At 45.6% G+C, this 24,926-nt stretch overlaps 1 protein-coding gene across 2 annotated transcripts in view; it reads right to left on the bottom strand.

The window, feature by feature from the left end:
* Positions 1-876: 876 nt before the first annotated feature.
* Positions 877-24,926, bottom strand: part of RASSF9 (Ras association domain family member 9) — a 40,062-nt gene continuing 16,012 nt past the window's right edge. For both annotated transcript variants that reach the window (XM_039520575.1, XM_039520576.1), the window contains one exon: positions 877-4,616. In XM_039520575.1, the coding sequence (XP_039376509.1) occupies positions 3,341-4,616 (1,276 nt within the window). In that variant the 3' untranslated portion in view covers positions 877-3,340. The remainder of the gene's footprint in view (positions 4,617-24,926) is intronic.

Below are 24,926 nucleotides of genomic sequence, written 5' to 3'. Positions count from 1 at the left end.
AATCTAGGAGAAAGAAAGACAACTTCCTGTGGAACTCATGGCCAGGGGATGTCGTAAAGGCCAAAACTATAACTGGATTCAAAAAAGATAAGTTCACGGAGGATAGGTCCATCAATAGTTCTTAGCCAAGATAGTCAGGGATGTAACCCCATGCTCCGAGTGTCGCTAGGCCTCTGGCAGCCAGAAACTGGTACTGGACAACTGGGGCTGGATCACTTGATAATTGCCCTGTTCTGATCACTCCCTCTGAAGCATCTGGCATTAGCCACTGTTGGAAGACAGGATACTGAGCTAGATGGACCATTTGTCTGACCCAATGTGGCCGTTCTTATGTTCTGTTAACTGAGTAGGGAAAGAAGGCAAAAGAATAATATTGGGAAAGTGCTTTTTTTCCCCAAGATACCTTGATGGTGTGCTAAGCTTGAATTAATCAGGGATTTAGCAACAGGAGGGAGCTAAAACAGCACTGAGCATGTACTGTATTTCTTATTTAAGCCCATCTAAAGAATTCAGGTTTGATGCAGACAGTGAATTTTTTTTAAAAAAGAAATATTGTATCCTGCCTTGGTTTTCTTGCTTTTTTCCCCTCTCAATAGAAAGCAATATCCTTTAGATCTACACATTATAAGGAATGGGTGCACAATCAAGCATGCAGTGTGGGTGAAATTCACCCCTTTGTGGAGGGCCAGCACAAGGTCTGTGGATCACATAAAGAGAACTAGGCATAATTGTTTTCAGATTAATTGTCTGTTCAATGGAAAATATAGTTTTGGTCAATCCGCAGATTTGACATGTATGGTTTGAGCAACAAAGCAACCAGCAGTAGCACTGGTGTTGGTGGGAGCAAAGGCAGTGAAGGTGCTGCTGTCCCTCTCCTTCACTTTAATTTTCTAGGAAGGCATTCACTTGGGATGTGGGAAACCCAGTTTTGAATCCCCACTCCGGAGCAGAGCTGAAATGGACTCTTCCGATTCACTGAGAATTCTAGACATTTTCAGATTTGGTTCAATCCAAACCTAATTCTTCGTATTATTATTTTTGGAATTGCCACTTACTTGAAAAATCAACTACCCAGCTCTGCAAAAAACCCTATTTTGATGGAGGGCATATGTGGGAATGAAGTGGCCCAAAGACATAGTGCTGGCCTTCTGCACAGGAAAGAATTTCAATAGGAAAAGACAGGCTAGAAACCTGTATTTATAAAAATTGCTGACATTAAACAAAATCTCTAACTGCACAAGAACTCATGAAATACATTAGCCTGCTCTCAACATTCAAAGCTCTGAACTGAGAACTGCATGCAACGTCTAATATCAGTACGACACACAGAGTACAAAAGATGCTGAGTTGTGTTAATAAATTATTACAAAATTAAGATATCTTGTTTGCTATAGATCTGAGTTTTCATCAAGAACTCATGTAGCTGAGCTCCATATGTTACACTTGAAGCATCCCAATCATTCTATATAATGTTGAGTGATAAAATATATTAAGGCATCCAAGACAGATATCTGCAAACACAAACTCTGCTCATAAAGTCCAGAGTTCACAAGTCTTTAAAAACAAACAATTTGTGGTGTTCAGGAAATGTTGCTCTCCAAAGTCATATTTACAATCTTAAATCCACAGTGTTCTAGTTATTCTGAAAACCTGATGACTGGCAGATACTTGAGGGTAGTGGGAGGACCCTAATGAACGCCAAAATATAGGATAGGAAAAGAATGTATTTGAAATTCTTTTAGATTTATGCTATCTATGTCATCTTTTCATTCATTGTTTAAGACTTAAGTCCAGGATCTGACTGAACTTTGTGTTGCTTAGCTAGTACATAGTTCCCATTAAATACATTTAGTCAGATTTCAGAGTAAATTTTCAGACAGACATTCTTAAGTGACTTAGGGGCCAGATCCTCAAAAGTATTAGGCATCTAACTCCCACCAACTTCAATGGTAGTTAGGTCCTAAAAACCTCTGAAGATCTGGTCTTTAAGAGCCTAAGGGCTTGTCTACCACAGGGAGTTATTCAGCTATTCCTAATTAATTATTCCTGATTAACTCCCTGTATGGAAGCTCTCATTCTGGAATAAGAAATTCCAAACATGGTGTTAAATCAGGAACAATTCACTTTAAATTCTTACTTACCCTATTCCAGATTAACTTTTAACCCCAAATCTTACTGAAAGTCAATGGGACTGAGACTGCTAGAGTATGCCTACACTGCAATTAAACACCCACAGCTGGCCCATGTCAGCTGATTTGGGCTCAAGGGGCTTGGGCTAAGGGGCTGTTTAATTGCGGTGTAGATGTTTGGGCTCCAGCCCAAGCCCAAACCTGACTGTCTACATTACAATTCAACAGCCCCTTAGCTGACATGGGCCAGCCATTGGGTTTTAATTGCAGTGTAGACATAAATCTATGTGCTTAAGTCACTTATGAAAATGGCACTTAAGTGCTTTTGAAAACTTTACCCTTTGTGATATGTGCTAATGATTTAAATATACAACATAAAAAGTATGCTTTTTATCAGCTCTACAGTATCATGAAAACTATATTTTAACCAATTGTGTGCCTTATCCTACACCCTGTTACTCCAGTTGAAGAAAGCCAGTGTAACGGAGCAGAGAATCAAGTTGTCTGTCTAAATTGGTCTATCCCTTATGTCCACATTCCTAAAAGATTAGTCAGATGTAGAGATGGACCCAAAGATCAGGGGGGTTCAGATCTGGAATTTTGGTTCAGGCCATCTCCCATCAGAATACTTTTGTCTCAATGAAGCTCAGTCTTACAAAACACTGAACACTCTGACCCCAATCCAGCAAAGTACTTTAGCACGTGTGTAACTGTAAATGCACGGGATTACTTACATGCTAGAATGTGTGTCAGTTTGAGCACGTGTAGTCCCTTGTGTTCATAGTTACACACATACTAAAGTGCTTTGTTGGATTGAGGCCAGAGTGGTCAACACCTTCAGGTCCGAGATGATATGGACATGTCTTATACCATATCCTCCCTGCCTGAGTAGACAGATTTGCACTAGAGGCTCAAGCTAACACACTATAACAGTGGATGATGTTGTTTGGGCTGTAGTTCGGGCTCTCAAGCCTAGGGGGTCGGGCCGGCTTCAGAGCCTAGGTTGCAGCCCTAGCCGTGATATCCATACTGCTGTTTTTGGCGAGCTAGCTCAAGCCCTGCTAGTACAAGTCTGTCTACCCAGGCTGGGAGGCTCACTTTCAGCTGCAGTGTAGACATACCCTATGATAGCAAGATATTAAAAAGGATAAATATCCCCCAAAGATGGTTGTTTTTATATTGCTCTTTGTCATGTGCACAATGGTCTCCAGCTATGTTGACAACAATATCATGTCTCCTAAAGCTGTTTCAGAGTCCTGACTATGAGTTGAGCTGATTCCAGTGTCAGAGTCCGTATCATTTATGTCTAAATTAGTCACTTTACGAACAAAGTCTGGCACTGCGACACACTTGCTGGTAACCTCGCTGCCTTTTGCTTGCTCTTCGTTAGCTGTACATCTGGATTCAATTTTGTCTTTGATATGCAGTGAATTAAATTCTTCTGCAAGGAGTTCATATTCTTTTTCCTTCTTTTGCAGCAGCAAGTCCCTGTAGGCAAGCTCTTTCTGAATGCAGCTCAAGTGAGAGTGGATTCTCAAGCCATCTTTTGTACTTTTTTCCAACTCATGTTTGACACTTTCTAAATTTGAGGATTCTAGTTGGCCATTTAAGGCCTCTGCCATGCATTTACCATCTCCATTTTTTTCAGTGCATACACCTTTTACCTCTTTTTCAATTTCGGCACAGAGCTTTTCAATTAGTAGTTTGTGATGTTTCAGTCCTTCTTCCATCTGTAAAATTCCATCACTTTTGCTCAAGTATTCATGCATCTGATGTTGACCATGTGGCACATGTGTTTGTTGCTCGGCATCATTTGGAGTAGCCATTAAATAAGAATCCTGCACATAATTTTCTCCATCATTCTCTACCTGAACTAGGTGGAATTTGGCTTCACATTTTTCAATTTCCGTATCCAATTCCTTCATTCTGTTGACTTGCTGATGAATGGTATGATCTTGGGAAATGATCAGATGAATCAATGTCTCCATATTGTCTCGCTCTTGCAGAGTATTGTCCTGTTTAAGTTTGGCCAGTTTCCTGAAAGTCTTTCTAACAATCCTCTTTTGCTTATCCACTGGCAACATCTTCATGTAATTCACTGGGCTGAGCTCCCATTGTCTTTCTATGTTTTGTACTATCTTTGCTTCAGCTGTCCTCCACAATGGAAATGAGAGGAAAGCATCTGACTTTACCAGAACAAAGTGCAAATTGGGCTGCTCTTCTCCCCAAGCCTTCCAAAGTCTCAGCATTTTTGTCAGCGGGGGAAGGACCCGCTCAGAGCCTCTCCATTTTTCTATGATACAATAATCTCTAGGTTGTCCAAAAAGAAACCTTTTTTCTCCAAATGTAGCTTGATGATCCTCTAGTAGAGCTTGGATCACGTCAGCACAGGTTGTGCGCTTTGTCAGTCCGCACACAATTTTCTCCTCCTGGCATACCCAAACCACTATCTCCCTTTCATCAGAAGCCATGTTCTTGTCTGGAGATCTAGAATAAGGAAACATCAAATATGAGTTACGTCAGTGGCATGCAGTGTGTGAATCGAAATGACAATCCATTTATCCTTGATATAAACTGCCAAATGGTGGGCAATGTAAATGAAATATAAATGGAGAGAACGGCCTGCCTGTCTCTCTCTCACTGGACCAAAGGGGAAAAAAAATACCAACCTACCTTGAATTTTAGCCCAACTACAAATCCAAACCTCTTTTTCAGATTCTTATATATTAATTTTAAAACCCTTTCCCTCCCTTTTCTCTGAACGCCTGGATGCAATTCACTTAAAGAGCAGAAGTATAGATTCATATAAAGTGCTATTCTAATTGTATTATGCTCCCAGCTGAATCAAGGAATACTGGGAATCTCAGAAGAAAGTCTTTTCTCACAAGATAGCAGTATAATTTGTAGATAATACAGGTTCAGAAGCTTGGGATAAACATCCAGATTTTTTTGAATGAATCACTAAACCACCACGAATCATGTGAACTCTACAGGAGATAAAATAATAAGAAATATTGTGATGCTGAGACAAAGCTGCAGTCCCTTTGCCCCACATCATCGTAGTGTTGCCAACTCTCATGAATTTTATTGAAAGTTTTGGTGATATACAGTGTTTTTCTTAAAGCCCCAGATCCTGTATTCAAATGATTATGGGAGAATCTCAGCTTTCATTAAAAAAAATAAATAAATAAAAAAAAATCAAGCGCTTGTGGTTGTGGAGAAAAGCATCAAAATGTGACCTGAGTGAATGTCAAAGGGTCCAAAACCAAAAAGCAAATAAAAAGAATCCCAAGCTTATTTAAAATGAAGAAACCCAACTCCTCCCCCACCCCCCAAAAAAAACCCCACCAAAAACCCCACTCATCATTTTTACACCCATTTTGTGATTTTTGAGGGGGTGACTTAGGATTTCCAAATGTGGCATTTCCAAAGGATTACACCTATTGATGCAGAGCTGTCAGAGGCATCTACAGCTCCATTCCTCCCTGCTACCAGTGCAGGCAATGTGGTGAAGAGGAATGGCCAGTACACCACACTGAGCAGATATCCAGGATTAATTCCATTCAACTGCTTCAGTTTATATCGGACAGTGGCCCCAGAAAGTCAGAAAAGAGCCCCCCATGTAGCCTGGCCACACCCAAGGATCTGTCGCACTGTTTAGCTCTAGATACATCCTGTGAGTACAATACATTATTGTGAATCTTCTCTTGTAGTCTCTGTAGATTCAAATGAACGAGCTTTAATTCACGTCCATGTAGAAAGCTTGAAAAATGCAGGGATAATGGAAATGTGGTTGACATATGAAGTATTTGATTCTACAATAGTTAGCATTTCAGACTGAGTCATGGTATTTTTCTAGCCTCATGTGCCATAGCAGGATTAGAACCTAATCTGGATTCATTAGTGTTACATCCTGCTTATTAAAACATTTCTGCTGGTTTCATTTTTTTAATTATTACCCTGTTTGGGAGATTAAATGTAATCCAAAAAATTGAATTGCGATTGACTCAACTCTGTATGGAGGCAAGATGCCTCAAGAGACTGAGGTTAGTAATGGACTACTAATGTAACATAGTAAATATCTTATTACTGTTATATAGTACAAGAGAACGCTGTTCAAATGCAGTGTTACTCTTCTACTGGAGCATTCCTGTGTAAAATTCATACTTTGCTAAATAAGTCTGTGTGGTAACATCACAGGTTCTTATTTCAACAGGTCCCATTTAAAAGATTAGTGATTTACTGTAATTAATTTAAGCAAATCAGAGTTTCCAACAGATTACTGAAGCATATAGTGGGCATTAAAAATCCCAGACAGCAAAGATCAAGAAATCATTAAGGCATGGGTCTGTACTAAAAACCCAAAACACAACACAATGAGAAAACATTAGATCAGTTGACATTACTGTTAAATGTGTCACAGGCCACAAAGTCAATATCTGTCACCTTTTAGTAAGTTTACACAGCACAGGATATCATAAAAATGTTTTTACTTGTTGACAGATTGGTAGTTAAATGAAACTAACAGGAATAGACTATTGCAACAGAGTTCAGCTACAATGGTCAACAAACAATGTTTGTTTTAAGCTACAGTATGCACAAAGAAAAATCCAGAATGGAATATCGAGTTACTGTAGGAGCTAGGTGTCAAGTAAAGATTATACAAATTAATATAATCGTTATCAAATGTACCTGATAGTTGCTCAAATAACTACACCAGCTGCTGACAAAGAAATAAGTGAAAGAGAAATCAAACGTAATTTATCAGTTTATGATTTTCAAAGTGGAAAAAAGCTGATAGACAAACAAAAATGAAATAAGTGCAAACACTTATAGGTGTAATAAACAATATACTTGTATCTCAGCTGAGGTAATTGCTTTATAGGATCTGCCCCTCTGTTTCTTTATAACACCACATCGGGTATCAGTAATGCACAGTAGATCATCACCCTCCTCATTTAATTGCACTTACAGAATCATGGAAATGTAGGGCTGGAAGGGACCTCAAAAGGCGATGTAGTTCATCCAACTGCTCTGAGGCAGGACAAGTAAACCTAAACCATGTCTTACAGATGTTTGTCTAATCTGTTCTTAAACACATCCAGTGATGTTGATTCACAATCTCCCTTGGAAGCCTATTCCAGAGCTTAACTATTCTTAGAGCTAGAATGTTTTTCCTGATATCTAGCCTACATCTCCTTCTTGTCCTACCTCCAGTGGACATGGAGAACATCCAATAACATACCTGGAGACTTATCAGGTTCCCCCTCAGTCTTCTTTTCTCAAGACAAAACATGCCCACTTCTTTTAACCTTTCCTTAGAGGTCAGGTTTTCTATCCTTTTGCTTGCTCTCCTCTGGACTCTCTCCAGTTGTCCCCTCTCCTGCATTTTTTTTTTAAAGTGTAGCACCCCAAACTGGACTTAGTACTCTAGCTGAGGCCTCACCAGTGCTGAGTAGAGACATGCAATGCTCCTGTGAATACATCCCAGCAGAATATTAGCCTTTTTGCAACTGTGTCACATTGGTGGCTCATATTCAATTTGTGATCCACTGTAACTCCCAGTACTTCTGGGAATACTTTCTGCAATATTACTGCCCCACCTGTTATTCCACAGTTTGTTATAATAGTTCTTGCTTCTTTACCCATTCTCCTTAGACTTTTATACAAACTCTTTGGGACAGGTATTCTTTTCATTCTTAGTTTTTTTGTTACAGTATCTTTGCGCTCTCCAGTACACTGGATGTATGTGCCAGATTATATAAACTACGCAAATGCTCTCATTCTTCTCCTCCTTCTCCTTCCCCCCTCCCTCCAACTACTGTACTTTAAAGGCTACCTAGCAAGTCTTGGCAGGTATGAACCCATGAGGTTAGCAAAACTTCAAGTAATCTTAAAATGTCTGTAGATACAATGTACCAGTAGACACTTAAAACTATATCCTGACATCAGTTTTTACACAGAACTCTTACTGGCTTCACCAGAAGTTAAACAAGCAGACTGATGGAAAGTTACTGCTGACTTTAGAAAATCCCAATAGAACCCCAAGAGGCAATGTAGAAAATGGTGACTAGCTATTCTGTCAGAGAAAATAAAACATTGAGGATGTAAAAATAAGGTCTCCTTGGTTATATAACATTTCCGTTCTGTTTTTCAAGCATCCCATCTACCCACGTTTAACTGTAAGCTCTCTGGGACTGTGACGGTCTTCTTATTCTGCTTATACAGTGCCTAGTACAGTGGGGTCCTAATCCATGACTGGGGCACTTATATACTACTGAAATACAAATACATAAATAAAATAGTAACAGTAATAATAGTACCACCTTTTAAATAAAAGTAGGGGAAGGGGAGAGAGAGAATCAAAATTCATAGGCTTGGATACAATTCTTGCATTAAAACTAGATTGCTCAATGATGGGTTTAGTTATAATGTGCATTGGTATCATTTGTTTTTCATTAGATTCACTGTATTTCTTCTGCTTTCATGTTTTAATTGAAGATGAATTCATGAGTCACATCTCACGGTATAGTACCATACAAATATTTTATTTATATATACACAGGGGCGGCTCTAGTTATTTCGCTGCCCCAAGCACAGCAGCACGCCGCGGGAGGCGCGCTGGCGGTCGCCGGTCCCGCGGCTCCGGTGGACCTCCTGCAGACGTGCCTGCAGGAGCCGCCTGCCGCCCTCCCGGCGACAGGCAGAGCGCCTCCCGTGGCATGCCGCCCCAAGCGCGTGCTTGGCGCGCTGGGGTCTGGATCCGGCCCTGTATATACATAGAAATCTCTTCTTTGTGGCTATTTTCATTTTCAGTAGAGTGTGCTGATACAGTTTAGTACATCATATTGGCCTTTCAGGAAAAAAAAATCTTTAATTGTAATTCATCCAATTCATACTGAACAAGACTGATATGAACCTGGCTTCTTGTCAGTCACAGTATAACATAATTCTTACAGAGGCTCAGTCATTTTCAATATCAAAAAAGTATTTAATATTAGGAATGGCCTCTCATTACATCATGCTTTGCTTCAGAAGTGGGCTTCTTCCCACTGAACATTTAGGGAGAGGTTCTGCTTTATATTTTTCCAGCCTCTTTGTGCCACTCAGGAAGCTCAATAGGTGGTCATCAGAAAATTCCCCTGATCGAGGGAAACTACCCACTGCAGACAGCCCTAGGACCAGTGTCAGCTACCGTGCAGTTGCCCTTGCAGAGGAGAAAATGTTCCAATTTGGAATGACAACAAACTTCAAAATCTCAATTATTTTTGTAGAATGGAAATTCCATTTGTTGGCCAGCACTAGAAAATATGTATGGAGCTACAAGACCACATCAGAGACCATCAGGCAAAGTGGATCAACAAACATTTTAGCATTGATTCTGCTTTAATTTGAGCTTCAGGGGTTTGCATAGAGCCAGGCTTATGGTGCTCTATGCTGAAGTCCTCATTTGGGTGAAATTCCCACTGAAATCAATGGGATTTTTGTTTTAATAAGAATTAAATGATACGACTATAAGGGATGGTCCTCGTATGGAGACTCAGGTCAAAATCTCCCACACATTGGGAATCAATTGGATTTCTGGTTCTTTGGGGAAGTTCACATCTGAAGTTACAGCTCTGAATCAGATCCCTGAATATGAATATTTCTAAAGCTCTGGAAGGGTCTCATCTGAATCTGAATTTTGCAGCTTAGTACTATCTCAAAAAGAAAGACAAAAACTTTCCGGTTTTGGCTTAGTAGCTTCTCTCTCTGTACACTGCACAGGGATGACGGAAGGCCCTTAAAAGTGGGAGAGATGGGCAGCTGAACTGTGGCCCCACCCCTTTGTGCCAGCCCTTCCCCCCAACCTGAGGCCCTGCCCTTGCACTACCCATTCCCCCCGAGGCTCCATTCTCATGCTGCCCCTTCTCCCCAAGTCTCCACCCCCATGCCGCCTCTTCCCTCAAAACCCTGCCTCCCGCTCGCTCCTCTCCTCTCCACTCCCTCCTTCCTTCATTGCTCGCACTTACGGCTGGTAAAAAGTGGGACAGCATAGCCCTCCTGTTCCGGTGCCCTCGACACAGAATGAATCTCTTAACAGTCAAATTTGATTTTTTCAAATCATCCTCATTCAATCTGGTTATATATTCAAGTTTAAATCCAGCTCTTGGACATTTGCTCTAAAGCACTTTGAGCCAAATCTTGTGCCCAGGGTGCAGCCTGCCTGGATTATGTGCTGGGGGATGTCCTTAGGGCATAAGAGAGAAAAGTTCTGTCTCCCACATCTAGGCTGTGAAGCAATAACTGGAATTACCTTGTTACTCCTCAGGCTGCAGGAGACCCTACTCACAACACTATCCAACTCCATAAGAAAAGGGTTGCTGAACCTAGAGAGGAGCAGGCCTCACCCCTGCTCCTCTCCAGCCAACTTATGTGCACCAGGGCACATTTCACCTCTGTGGGGCGAGCACCACAGCAGACCTCAAAGGATTGTCAGGCTCATCCTGATCAGAGTAATCCTGATAATGCAATACTAAGGAGGAGAAATAGCTCAGTGGTTTGAGCATTGGCCTGCTTAAACCCAGGGTTGTGAGTTCAATCCTTGAGGGGGCCACTTAGGGATCTGGGGCAAAATCAGTACTTGGTCCTGCTAGTGAAGGCAGGGGGCTGGACTCAATGACTCTTCAGGGTCCCTTCCAGCTCTATGAGATAGGTATAACTCCATATATTATTATTAAGTCTCCAGAAGAAAAAGGAAGAATACCCAGGTACTTTTCAACAGTAGCTCTCAGAGCACTTTACAAAGGAGGTCAGCCTCATTATCCTCATTTCACAGATGGCAAACTGATGCACAGAGAAGCTAAGTGGGTTGGCAAAGGTCACCCAGGAAGTCTGCAGAGCAGCAAACCCAAGACTAGTGCTCTAACCGCAGGAACCATCCTTCCTCTCCTGGACATGACAGACCTCAAGCCAGTTTGAAAGCAAATGAGAAACAGTAATAAATTAGTTCAAAATACATAACACAGACTTCCCCAGACCATTTGGTTTTGTCCTCAATTGATATTGTTATACAAGTATAGTGCCACCCTTGCTTACGTTTAAGATATGTTATTGAAAACAAAAGAAAGCATTAGGTACATGGCAAGCTCTGTAATATTTTTTTTATTACGAGTGGGCTTTTTAAATTTAAATATTTCAGAAACATTATAATAATGAGTTGAAAGAGAGCCTATTTTAGCTAGCTATATATAACATACAATAATGATCTGAAATGATAGCAAACAGTTTTAATGCAACAATGATACATTACAAGTCTTGTCTATTAATATTCTTCCCAAATATCTGGTCACCCTATCACCAATGTAGCTGTAAAATACATTCCCATACTCAGGCCACTGTAAGTAAAATATATTGTTAATGAACAGATAAAACATTACATCACAATATACATTAAGACCACAAAAGTATGGCTGATCGATAAATGTGTTCTAGAGCAGGGGAAAATGCATATTGTAAACATGTCCATCACAGAATTGTACCTGACTGGGTGCCCAGCATTAATAAAGATAACAATGGCAAACCATGGACTGATTCTTCTATCCTTCTTTTCTCACCTACCCCTGCACAAGTATGGATAAGGGTTGCTGAATCTGGTCCCACATTTTCAGAGAAACAAAGAAAAGGAAACAGAAGTTTCTTATGAAAAGAAAAAAGGAAGAAGGAAGGAAAGAAAGAAAGAAAGAACCCACAGTCAGATGGAACTAAAAATGGGATCCTTGACAAGTACAGGGCATGCTTTGCTAGGTAGATGGGTGGCAGAGCTTACACTGGGGAAAATACAAACCACAGAAATTGTAAGGCTAAAAGGTATACATATTTGAAGGCATCAGACTGATAAGAACAAACAGGTACTAGTTATTGTAAGAGGCAGTGGCAGATTTAGAGTTAGTGGGGCCTTGTGCGCAGCTTCATTTCTCCCTGCCCCAGCCTTCCCCCCCTCAGGACCCAGCCAACAAAAAGAACATTCTCTCATCTCCCCACCGCTCTCCCCCACAAGTTTTTCATTCTTTTTTCTTCATCCTCCTCCTATATTATAAGTAATAGGAAGTAAATGAAAATAAAGTGAGGTACCTTGATTGAGGCAGAGGGTTGGGGTGCAGGAAAGGGTGCAGGGGTCAGGCTCTGGGAGGAAGTTTGGGTGGTCGGTGCGGGCTTTGGACTGGGGGTTGGGGTGTGGGAAGAAGTGAGAGTTGCAGGCTCTGGGAGGAAATTTGGGTGCTGGCTGTGGGCTGGGGCAGGGGGTTGGGGTGTGGGATGGGGTTAGGGGTGCAGGGTCTGGAGGAAGTTTGGTTGCGGGCTCTGGGCTGGTTGAGCCCAAAGGTTGAGGTGCGGTAGGGGTCGGGGGGCAGCACTTACCTTGGGTGGCGCAGATTCCAAAGCGACCGGCACACCCCTCTGGCAGCGGCTTCTAGGCTGGGGGAGACAGGGGGGGTCTCTGCGCGCTGCTTCCACAACTCCCATTGGCTGCAGTTCCCAGCCAATGGGAGCTGCGGAGTTGGCGCTTGGGGTGGAGACAACATGCAGACACACACCTATATATATATATACAGGGGCCTCAGGGACATGCCAGCTGCTTCCGGGAGTGGTGCAGCATAGAGGGAGGGAGGCAGTGTGGGCAGGGAGCTGCCTTAGACATCTCTGTGCACTGCTTGGGAGGAGGTGGGCAGCAGGTCTCTGTGCGCTGCCTGGGGTGGGGGCAGTGCGCAGAACTACCCCCCCTCTCCGCCCCCCCGCCGCTGTCAGGGGCATGCAGGGACGTGCCAGCAGCCAGCAACTTCTGGGAGTGGCGTGGGGCCACCAGCCACGGAATGCAGGCAGCCTGCCTGCCTGAGCCCTGCTGTGCCACCAGTTGGGACTTGGGAAGATTGTCAGATGAGATTTCTCCTGTATTTTGGGGGTCCCGTGCCACCGCACTGTTTGCTTCATGGTAAATCTGCCTCTGGTAAGAGGAACTCTCCACCCTATAAATACTTTTGGAAGACTCTCCTGAAGAGTGAGAATGAGGGTTTAATGACGACACAGCAATTGCATGGTTGTCAGCGCTTCAGTGGTGGCTATTACTTTACAAATCTCCATTGCTAATTCTTCATCTCTTTATCTGACTTGACTGTGAAATGATTTACAGTATGCTTTCCACCACCCTCAGGGTACACACTTTCTATAACTTGTATCCACACCTTAAATCTGTCTGCCTGTCAGACAAAGCAACAAGGTGGGTGAGATTATATCTTTTATTGCACCAACTTCTGTTAGTGAGCGAAACAAGTAGTCAAACTGCACAGAGTTAGTCTTCATACCTACACAGCAACAACTATCCTGTCAGACAAAGCATCATTCTCCATTATGTATTCCAAAAATGTCTGGAAGGAAACTTCTGTGAGTAACCATGAGCAACTTTGCTGAGAAGGCACAATGCCAAGGCAGATAAGCTGCATCAGTGCTATACTATGGTGGGCTGGCAGAGTGGAGGTTTTGAGAACAAAGAAGAAGCCAAGATCATGGTTTGTAGAAGTGCTTTCCAAAAGGAGCAGAAGTAACATTAGCAGCTTGATCCACTGGAAAAAAATTCTTTGATGTGGATAACGTGACTGCTGTTGGAGAACCAGTATTGGCAGCAGCTGAGACAGGAGCTCCCTAGTTGAAACTGACACTAATGCATCTAGTTACAGTAATTTGCAGCAGTATGATAGGTGTGGGAAGAGAGACATTTTCAAATTGTTCAGTGTTGGTGCACAACACACAGCTTGGCAGACTGTCTCTTTCAGCATGGCAGCAGGTATGTTTGGTAGGCGGTTTCCACTCATCAGCAAATGTAACTGTGCATCCCAATTTTTCTGCTGCCAAAGTACCATTGCAGAAATTTACCCATGTAAAGGACCAGCACAAGACCTACGCAAAACTTAAGTCTTGTGCTGGTATGGATTGTTTACAGGAGGAGGCTGAAAATTATTTCTCCACAGATCTCTTCCTTGTAAATAAAGGAAGGGGAAGAGTTTAAAACTCATGTCTGATACGGGGCCCTCTCTGCAGACAGGGCCGGTGCAAGGAAGTTTCCCACCTTGCGCCCCCACCCAGTCCCCACCCAGGAGCCCCCTCGCAGCAGCTACCCCCGACCACAACAGCTAACCCCTCTCCCCCCCCGTCCCCCCACGGCAACTAACCCCACCCGGGGAGACCCTCCCCCATCCCCCCGTGGCAGCTAACCCTGCCTGGGGAGACTCCCGCCACGGCAGCTAACGCAGCCTGGGGAGACTCCCCTCCCCCAGCAGCTAACCCCACCCAGGGAGACTCTCCCCCGTCCCCCCGTGGCAGCTAACCCTGCCTGGGGCGACTCCTGCCATGGCAGCTAACCCTGCCTGGGGCGACTCCTGCCATGGCAGCTAACCCTGCCTGGGGCGACTTCCCCCCCCCCCAGCAGCTAACCCTGCCTGGGGAGACTTTCCCCCCCCCAGCAGCTAACCCTGCCTGGGGAGCCTGCCCCAGCTCACCTCAGCTCCACCTCCTCCACTGAGCACGCTGGCGCTGCTCTAATTCTCCTCCCCGCCCAGGCTTGCGGCGCTGATTGGAGGAGACAGAGCTGGGCTGTGTGCTCAGCGGAGGAGGCAGAGTGGAGGTAAGCTGGGGCGGGGAGCTGTTCCCCTGTGTGCATCCCCCTGCCCCCCGTAACTGCGGGCAGCCCTCCCCGCGCGCCGCTCCACCCAGCTCACCTCCACTCCACCTCCTCGCCCTAGGGGGCCGCCTAGTTTGCCTAAATGGTTGCACCGGCCCTGTCTGCAGATAACTCCTGGGGCAGTAGCTGAGCTGGGCTCTTCCCATCCCAGTGAACACTACCTACTACAAGCACATGACCCCAGCAACTGATTACCTATGCACTACATTAACAGAACATTATTTAGTTTGCAAAGTCAAACACTGAAAAGTTAGGAAACTTTTCCTGACAGTTGCCTTCATAGTCCTAAATCTGCTCCAATGAATGTGTGTTATACGTCTTTAGTTACATGCTATTTTTTCCATAGGGACCTACCACAAAGCAACTGGATTATTATTGTATTAGTAACCATAAAGCTGGTGTTTCCTAACCTTCAAATCATTGATTTTGCATTTTTAATGTTCTTTTGACCCAGTTCTGTTGTATGTAGTAGATAGCTAAATCATGCAGTAGTTAGGAGCATTGGTGGAATATGAACGGCAGAGCAAGTCTTCTATGAGTTTCACCTTGTCTATATATTTCATTATTTTAACAGCCAGTGAACTACCCAGTTTTGAAATTACACCATATAATCTCCTCTGTCTCTCTTGCTTTCATTAAAGTGCATTGAAAATGTGATCTCCAAAAGGAATTTTTATCAAGGCCTCATTTGCAATCAAATTCTTTTTTCCTTTTCAGATCTATTTTATTTCTCTTTGGAACTTTCTGAATGAAATGGGTTCCATTACTTACAACTAGTATTTGATGAGCCAAAAAGGGGAAAAAAGAAACTGAAGATGGAGTGCACGCTCACAAATATCTTTATACTTAATACCCATGCTGAGTATTAGATACACAAAAGAAATCTGAACCAATTTATATCAAAAACCTTGAATAGCATGCACAAGTATATATACACACACAACTACCAAAATGGAGCCATTGGAATGCTAGCATGTCTACTCCAGCTGTGTAATAGTAGTGGGTCTGTAGCAACTTGTGGTTAACTGCTTTGTAACTTCAGAGAGGCTGAGTATTGAGATGAAGAGCCACGGTAATAAAATAATTAGGTCACAAATTTTGAATCTTTGACATTAATTTTGAGTAGAAAATCTTCCTAGCTATCTTAGGGCTTGTCTATACTGGCACTTGACAGTGCTGCAACTTTCTCACTATGGGGTATGAAAAAAACACCCCTGAGTGCTGCAAGATTCAGCACTGTAATGCGTCAGTATAGACAGTGCACCAGTGCTGGGAGCTATTCCCCTCGTGGATGTGCTCTGCCAGTCCCAGCCCTGCCCTGTAGGGGCAAGGACCCCGGCCCGGAGGGCGTAGGAACCAGCGATCCCCACCACTCACTGTGCCGCTGGGCTCCCTGGGATGTGCCACTCCTTGCCACCGCCTCCCATGCCGCTCTGAGCCCGGCCTGGCCGAGCCGCCTTTAAAGGAGTGGCTGAGCCAGCACCTCCTGCAGCCCCCGGGAGAGGCACCCCAAGGCCGGAGTGGGGAGCCCCTCTCGCCCGGTTGCGAGTGGGCTGCAGCACCTGGCTGCCCACGGGTGGAGGGAGCGGGCGGGCACCGCCCTTCAACCCCCTGCGAGCCGCCTTGACCTGCGGCTGCCATTGTTTTTTGTTTTGTTTTTTTTTTGCTTCAGGAGTCCGGCCATCCCCTTTTTTGTTTTGTTTTGTTTTTTTGCTTGGGGTGGCAAAAATGCTAGAGCCAGCTCTGCACATGGTATTTATCCCCTACAGAAACTCTACCTCATTCAGGGCATTTGACAGACAGTGCTCACTTAATGAGCAACTGTGACGTTGCCCTCCATATGTTTATGGACATATGCTTATGAGTGTAAATATAATGTAACTGGAATATGCTTCATGCAAAAGGTCTCTTGTAAGGTATCATTACAAAGCTTATAATCTACTGAGTGTGATCATCCTATTTGTATAAATGTATCACTCTTGTATCTGAAACTAGAAATATGAAATATTACTCTGAAGTCCTATTGTAACTATGCAAAGTGTGGAACATCAATGGTGGCTTGGAATCTTGATAGCTCCCATTAACTAGGACAGTTGGTTGTGAATGGCTCTGTTTACTCACAAACCTTCCTGGGTATGTGCAGGCCAGCTCTGAAAGAATGGAGAATGAGGTCTTACAATGACATGTGATCATGTCACCTGGTACTGGAATCCATTTTAAACCTTGTGCTTTTCCATTTAGAAGGAGGAGTGGGGACCCAGAGACACAAAAGATTCCCGCCTTGTGCCAAAGCTATAAAAGGGGGTGGAACAGAACAAAGGGGGCTGTCAGTCATGAGAAATCCCTAGTTACCACCTGTGCCGGAACAAGGACCATACCAGGGGAAAGGATTGGTCGCCTACTAAGAAGGAGTCTAATCTGTGAAAGAAGCTTATTGGAACATCTCTGAGGGTGAGATTTACCCGTATTCAGTTTCTTAAATGCATTAGGCTTTGACTTGCATGTTTTTGCTTTATTTTGATTGGTAACTTACTTTGTTCTGTCTGTTATTATTTGAAACCACTTAAATCCTACTTTTTATACTTAATAAAATCAGTTTTGTTTATTAACATAGAGTAAGTGATTAGTACCTTGGGGAGAAAACAGCTATGCATCTCTCTCTCTCTCTCTCTCTCTCTCTCAATGTTATAGAGGGTGGACAATTTATGAGTTTAACCAGTATAAGCTTTATACACAGGGCCGGCTCCAGGTTTTTTGCCACCCCAAGCAAAAAAAATTTTGGCTGCCCCACTGCTGCCCCAGCCCAGGGCTCCTCACCACACACCCCCTGCTGCCCCAGCCCTGGGCTTTCCCCCTCTCCCCCCACCATTGCCCCCCATACACACACACCTCCTGCCGCCCCAGCTCTAGGCTCTGCCCACCCCCTACCTGCACCCTCCTTCTGTCACAGCCCTGGATTTCTGATAACTCAGTACCAGGGCAGGTCATTCAGCAGGAATTTTGGATGTGCACAGAACACAGACAGGATTGGTTCCCATATGGTTACAGAACTGCGGTAAAGTGGAACAATTTTCAGCTTGTGTGATTGGAGGATATCTGGATGCATATTATAAGACTGTCCTCCATGAATGAGGAAAAGTTGAGGTGACTTTATTATTCTTTTGTTCCACTCTTTCTTTCTATGGGGAATTTGCCAATGCAATATCACTGTCTTCCTTTTAAACAAACAAACAAACAAGCAAGGAAACAAGCAAAAGGCAATAGCTGTTGAAAATAGCAATTCCAGTCCTAATAACAACTGCGAAGCATTTCTTGCTCAATTTTATCCTACTTTTTCTACAGCAAGTTACAGTGGATCAGTATATTTGATTTGGGAGAAATGAAGTAACAGCTGCCCAAATTGAGCTTGAGCACTCCTGAATTTTGAGGTGTTCAAATCTGGAAGGCAGGTGCTGGGGGGGGGGCGGGGCGGCTGTGGCTCCACGGGGGAGCATGGCAGCATGTATGCAGCAGCGTGTCCGGCGCTGCGCGGAGCCAGACACGCTGGTCTGAGTGGCATGGTAAGTGGGCTGGGGGGTTGGAGAAGGGTAGGGGTTTCGGGGGCAGTCAAGGGACAGGGAGCAGGGGGTTGGATGGGTCAGGGGTTCGGGGGCAGTCAGAGAACAGGCAGTGGTTGGATAGGCATGGGAGTCCAGGAGGTTTATCAGGGGTCAGGTAGGGGTGGGGTCCTAGGGGAAATTGGAGGGGGCTCAGGAGGGGGCACTTGGGAAAAAGGAGAAGGGAGGCTTAGATAGAGGGTGGGGTCCTGGGGGGCAGTTAGGGGCAAGGGTCCCGGGAGGGGGTGATCAGGGGACAGGGAGCTGGGGGGGTCAGATGGGTTGGGGTTTCTGTGGGGGGCAGTCGGAGGGAGTGGATGGTGGCAGGGTGGGGCTACCCTCCCTCCCCGTGGAGTGTCCTATTTTTTTGAATGTTAAAATACGGTATCCCTACCCTTCACAGTGCAGCTCTCCATTCACAGCAGGCTGCAGCATGAGGTCTCAGCTACCTCCCTCCCTCTCCCTTTCCTGTTGGTAGCAGCCAAGGGAATGCTGGGAAATGTAGTTCTTTCCCTGCTCCAGGGCTGGCTCAATAGGCAGGGAGCTAACCAAGGAACTACAGCTCCAAGGGCCCCCTGCTGGTTCTCAGCTCCCATGCTGGATCCCTGCCGCCTCTGCAAATGAGCTGCCCCAAACACGTGTTTGCTTTGCTGGAGCCTAGAGCCGCCCCTGTTTATACAGAGTAAAATGGATTTATTTGGGGTTTGGATCCCATCGGGAGCTGGGTGTCTGAGTGCTGGAGACAGGGGACCTGCTGAGCTTTGGGGGCATGGACCAAAGGGGGCAAAGTCTCCAGCTTTTGGAGCATGGACCAGACCTGGGTCTGTGTTGCAGAAGACTAGTGTGTCTGAGTCAACAAGGCAGGGTTCTGGAGTCCCAAACTGGCAGTAGAAAACAGGCTCAGAGGTAATTCCAGCACATCAGGTGACAGTCCCAAGGGGCTCTCTGTGACCAAACCCATCACAGCAAACTATTCAATAATTATTGATCTATGTATCGCCTTACACCTTATATACCAGACATTATTAAAACCCTGCTCTAAAGACAGAATCATTAAATTTCCTCATGGGCTTTTCTGTGGTGCTCATCACCATAGAATCTGAGTGCTTCACACACATTAATGGATTTAGCTTTACCACACCCCGGTGAGGTGAAGGAGTGGTATTATATCCCTTTTACAGATCAGGAGCTGAGGCACAGACAGGTTAAGGTAAAAAGCAACCACTAATTTCTGGAGCCAAAGTTGAGACATCTAGGACTTGATTTTTCAGAGTACTTAACATTATATAGCATTTAATGTGTTTGAAGCAACCTTTGATGTCAATTGTAGCTGTGAGTGCTAAGTAGGATGACCAGATGTCCTGATTTTATAGAGACAGTCCCAACTTTTAGGTCTTTTTCTTATATATGCTCCTATTACTCCCCACCCCTGTCCTGATTTTTCATACTTGCTGTCTGGTCACCCTAGTGCTAAGTATTTCTGCAAATCAGACCCCAGGCTTACAAGTCAGGACACAGAAAACGAGAAACACTATTAGTGATGCCTCTGAAAATTCCAGTTTAAGTGACTTGCCCAGCATCATATAGGTGATAGAAGCAGAGATAGAATCCAGTCCCTGATGGCACCAGCCAACTGCCTTAACCATAAGACCATCCTCTCCCTGCAATCTTCTGCCTCATCTAACTTCTGCAATAAATGAGGCAAGAGTCCTACAGACAACAACCGCCTTTGCTATACAATACTGAGGGGGAATGCAGAAGGCCTCCAGAGAGTCATTCTCTGTACTGAATGAAGCAGGAGTCCTGGGGAAAAAGTATAATGTGATCATATAATTAAAGCCTAAATTATACTGCATACGCATTGGGGAGAATTAATTAAGTTTGCACAGTTTGCTTGACTTTGCTTTTTATAAAAAACAACAAACAACAGGAAATGACACACAATCTACATTAAAAGAATGTGATTAAAGTTGCAAACTGGGTGGGGGGGACAAAACAGAAACTGACATATGTGGGTCATCAGCAGGGTTGGAACCTTTCAGATCCACCATGCAGACCTCTGAGTGTTCCTGGCTTTCAGTCACTGACTCAGGGCGCTGCCACACCCAGCGGCTTTGCACAGCGCTGGTGTCAGGCTGCTTGGGTTGCAGCTGTGCGCTGGCCTGTGTGTGGCCAGGTGCAGCGCCCACAGCTAGCATGTGTGGCCACATTCCCAGCATTTCTTGGCATTATTGTGGGCAGCCGAGTTGCAGGCTGGTCATGTGGAGTAATTCCGCTTCCGCTTCCGTTCCTCCGGCATGACGCTGGAAGAAGTGTGTCATTTGTGCCGTCCCAGTTCCTGCCCATTGTCAGTTCGCGCTGTTCCAGCGCACCTTGCAGTGAGCTGCTGTCCCTGCTGCTGCCTGCTGCCAGCAGTGCTCGCTGCAGCTGGCTGAGCAGGCCAGCAACAAATGGAGCCTGAGCTGTTGGATGGATGATGATTGATTTTCCCAGCAGGTGAAATGCTCATGCTGGAGTCTGTAGCCTTGAGCTCAGCACCGTGAAATGATTTGAGATGAGGTGGTGGGTTGAGTGTGTGGTGGTGGGCACACATCATCATGCAAGTCTGGGACGAGCAGTGGCTCATGAGGACTTGGAAGTGTGGGAAGTCACTTCATGGGACTGTGGCTGCTCCGCCCGCACTGACTGCAGGATGACGAGCCAGCTCCGAGCTGCATGGAAAAGAGAAGACAAGGCTATTGCATGCTGGAGAAGCTGAGCTCAGACACTCTGCAGAAAGAGGGTGTCTGCAAGGGGTGGAATTGAGGAAGAACAGAGCCCGTGTTGATGCAAGTTTTTTGGGCCATTGATCGCATCGTTCTTTGAAGGCTGTGTTGATGCTTTGGGTGGGGGCCATTAATCGCATTGGTTTGCAGGGATGTATGTGTGAAGGGAGGCAGGACACTGTGGATGGCTTTTTGAGGGCATTTCATGGTGGGTGTTAGGGCAGGCAGATGGGACAGGCTTTCACTCTATGCTTCCATCTGTTCTGCGCTAGAGTATTTTCACATTGGGCGTCCAGGCGCTTGTGGATCACCGTGACACGTGGGATCTATTGATGCATATTTGAACAGTGCTGGATGCAGATGTGGAAGTGCATCAACATTTTAGGAAAGACGCAAAAAGGAACAAGGAGCCAGACCGAAAGAGCCCATTGATCAGCCCAGACCCAAGACCAGATTAATGCCCCCTCATGAAACCCCATACATGAAGTGGCCTGGGAAACCAGCCCCACCCCAGCCTACCTCATGAGGGAGGACATACAGGGAAGGCTTGTCTGAGCTGTTGACGCTGCTTAAGGCTTTGCTGGCATTGTATGGAAGAAGGCTGGTTGGGGATTTTGCTGAGCTGGGGGTGAGTAGCCTGTGTGCATCCCCTTGATATTCTTGGGAAGGCAAGCATATCCCCAGGCATTTGGGAAGGAAGTGCTCTAGCGAGACTGAGAGCTGAAGCAGCCAGCTGAATGTGCAGGAGGACACCAGGGAGGCTACGCAGACAGCAGGAGGGGAGGAGCAGCCAGGGCAGGGAGCTAGCTGAGCCCAATACAGGAGGGGCAGGATGAGGAGGCCCTTTTTGCGTTTTTTTGAGGCTGAAAGCCAACAGTACTGTTTTTTTTTGTTGGCTGTTTGTGTGTTTGTTGGTTTTGTTGTTTTTTTCTGCATTTTTATTTGGGTTAAAAAACTTATTTTCAATCAAAAATTATTTTAAATAAAAAAAATTAAAAAAAAAAAAAAAAAAAAAATGAAAAAAAATTTATTTAAAAAAAGCATTCATGTGGGCAGGGGGTTGGTTTTTCATATGTACTGCACCTCTTTTGCAGAGTGTTGGGCCAGAGTGGATTGTGTGCTGGGCTGTTCTCTGGTTGCATGGGTGGGGGGGTGGGTCAGAGGGTAGTGGTGCAGGTGGATTGGATGAGAGGCAGCTCTGGGTGAGCTGGGAGCTGGTGCAGGGTAGGTGGGGTTTAGGAGGTTGGGGGTTGCTGGGGCAGGAGGGTGGGGGGTTTGTGGGGTTGCTGTTGCTGACTTGACATTTGACTGCAGGTTGGGTTGCATTCTGAGTTTGCATCTGTTCTATGCACCACTGCCTTTTTTCCTGCTTTCCCTTGCCCTTCTTTCTTTTTTCTTTTGCCTCCTTTTCCTTTGCTTTTTTTCTCTTTCTTTGCGCATTTTTTCTCTCTGCTGCACACTGGTTCTTTGCTCTTCTTCTCACACTTTTTTTCTTTTTTTACTTTTCCTCAGGTTTTGCAGCTTTCTTTCAGTCACTACTCAAGGTGCTTTAAGACCACTGGCCAAGGACTACAAAAGGACTACTCAAGCAATGTATAAAGAGATACATTATGTATTTTAATAATTTATTTTAATTTCTATTTAAACTCATTATCCTCACACACATTTTCACAGATCAATAACCAATTCCCCAGTAACCAAATGGTAAAATAAGAATGGGTAATTAACCCTAACCCTGGGTTGTCTGGTGGGGTTGCCTTCCGCGCAGTGGCGCTGGCTGCTGAGGCCCAGCGCGCTGCAGCTTGCCCTCCCTCAGCACCGTGAATTATTGGCAGTGCCGTGCCGTGTAGCAGGTGCTTTGGTAGCATGGCGCCTGCAGCCTGTTACTCTCATTTCCAATTCCTCCCTGGGTCCTCCCTTGTGTGTGTGGGGTGTGTGCTGTGCTGCTGATGTGAGCAGGGTGCACCTCCTGCCTCCCTCTCAACCTCCCATCCCTCCCTGGTGTGCTCATTGAGTGTGTGCTTGCTTGGTGCTTTCAGGGCATGGCTGGGCTGGCTGTTTCGCTTTGCTTACCCTGGGTGGGCTGCCTGTTGTTTATGCAGTTGGGGAAACCACTGGAAACACACTCCATTTCCCTCCTCCATTTCCACTGGAAGAGATGGAAGATGGTTGGGGGTTAAAAAGCAAAAAGGGGAAGGTCAACAACGGTCCTCCACATCCGTGGTCCGCGTGCAGCGTGCCTCTGTGCAAGCATGGCCTCCCACCCTCCTGGAACAGTGGCGGCGACCTGGAGCCTGAATGGGACAGATGACACAATGGCTCTCCTTTAAAAACTTTAAACTTTTGCATGCTCTTGCAGAAGAGAAACTTGAAGAGATTACAGAGAGGAGGCAGATTAGACGTGATAGACTGCATCGTGATGGGGGATATTCCATGCATGCCATACCATCCCCTCCTCCTCCCAAACCTTTGCAAAACCCAAAAAAGCTGCTAAAAGCCTGCCTGCTATTCTTCTGCTTCCTGCTTCTTCTTCACTTCAGCTAGGGCTTCTTCTGGGCTTGGCTAGCTTGGCTGCCTCTGACTGCCTCCCTGCCTGCTGCCTCCCCCCACCCCTCCCTCACTCCCCCACTCCCCCCTCCTCCCCTCGGCTCTCCCTCCCTCCCCTGTGGTCCTTGGATTTACAGAGTGGTCACCCCCTATAATAATCCATCCATCATATTCAACCATCCAGGTCATTGGGGCGGGTCGGCGCTCGCGTGCGCCGCGTCGGTGCTTGCTTTGCTCCAGGCACTCTTTATTTTATTTTTTTTACCCTGCACTGCACCCGCCACGCTCATCCATGGCTCATCATCATGGCTGACCTGGCAGGGGCTATCATAATTACTCTCGCAGCGCAGCAGCTGCTGCACACAGATTCCCAAACCCCCAACACTGATGAGGTCTATCGCAGCGCCAGCTTGCCATGCTGGGCTCGTTTTGCCACATGGGCATGGTCACCTATGGAAGAGACTTGCTGATCATCCCTGCTGAGGCAAACAGGAAGGGAAAGGGATTTAAAAGGGGCATTCGGGGGCGGGGGTCCAGGGAGGCCTGAGAAGTAGAGTCTGAGATGATGAGAGTGAGTGGCTGAACAGGCACAGGCATCATCTCTTCTGCCCTATTCCCTGGAGCGCTGGTGTGTGTGCTGGTGTGATGATGACCAGCGCAGCAGCACCAGCGCCAGCGCTGGATCCATATTCCCCGAGTGGTAGGGGGCCAGCTGGCGCTGCAGCTGCAGCGCTGAAGGAAGTTGCAGGTGTGGCCACTTACTAATTGCAGCGCTGGTGGAGGCTTTCCAGCGCTGCAAATCGCCAGTGTAGCCATCAGTCTATTTGCCCAACTAGTTCCAGCCTTCCCTTCAATTTCCTTCCTACCCCAGCTTCCAGTCCCAGACTCTCCATACAAACAATCCCAGAGTTCCCATCCTCCTCCTTGCTCCCAGCCTCAATCTTCTTGCCCAGCCAGTCCCAGATTAAATCCATTCCCAATCCCAGTCTCAGTGACTCCTCATCCCAATCTCTTCCTTTCCCAGCTTTTATCCCTTCTACATTCGAATCGAACAGCTTCCTTCTCTGCACTGCCTGGCAGGCAGGAGAGACAGGGTCCCAGTTCCAGTGCCTGGCCTCACGCTGGCCCAAAGAAGCTGGAAGCATACTGGGAAAGTCTGGCTTTGCTCTTGTAATAA

The sequence above is a fragment of the Mauremys reevesii genome, linkage group 1 (assembly GCF_016161935.1).
Source record: "Mauremys reevesii isolate NIE-2019 linkage group 1, ASM1616193v1, whole genome shotgun sequence".
Lineage (NCBI taxonomy): Eukaryota > Metazoa > Chordata > Testudines > Geoemydidae > Mauremys > Mauremys reevesii.
Note: the sequence above shows the minus strand (reverse complement) of the source record. Positions and strands in the feature narration are given on the sequence as shown.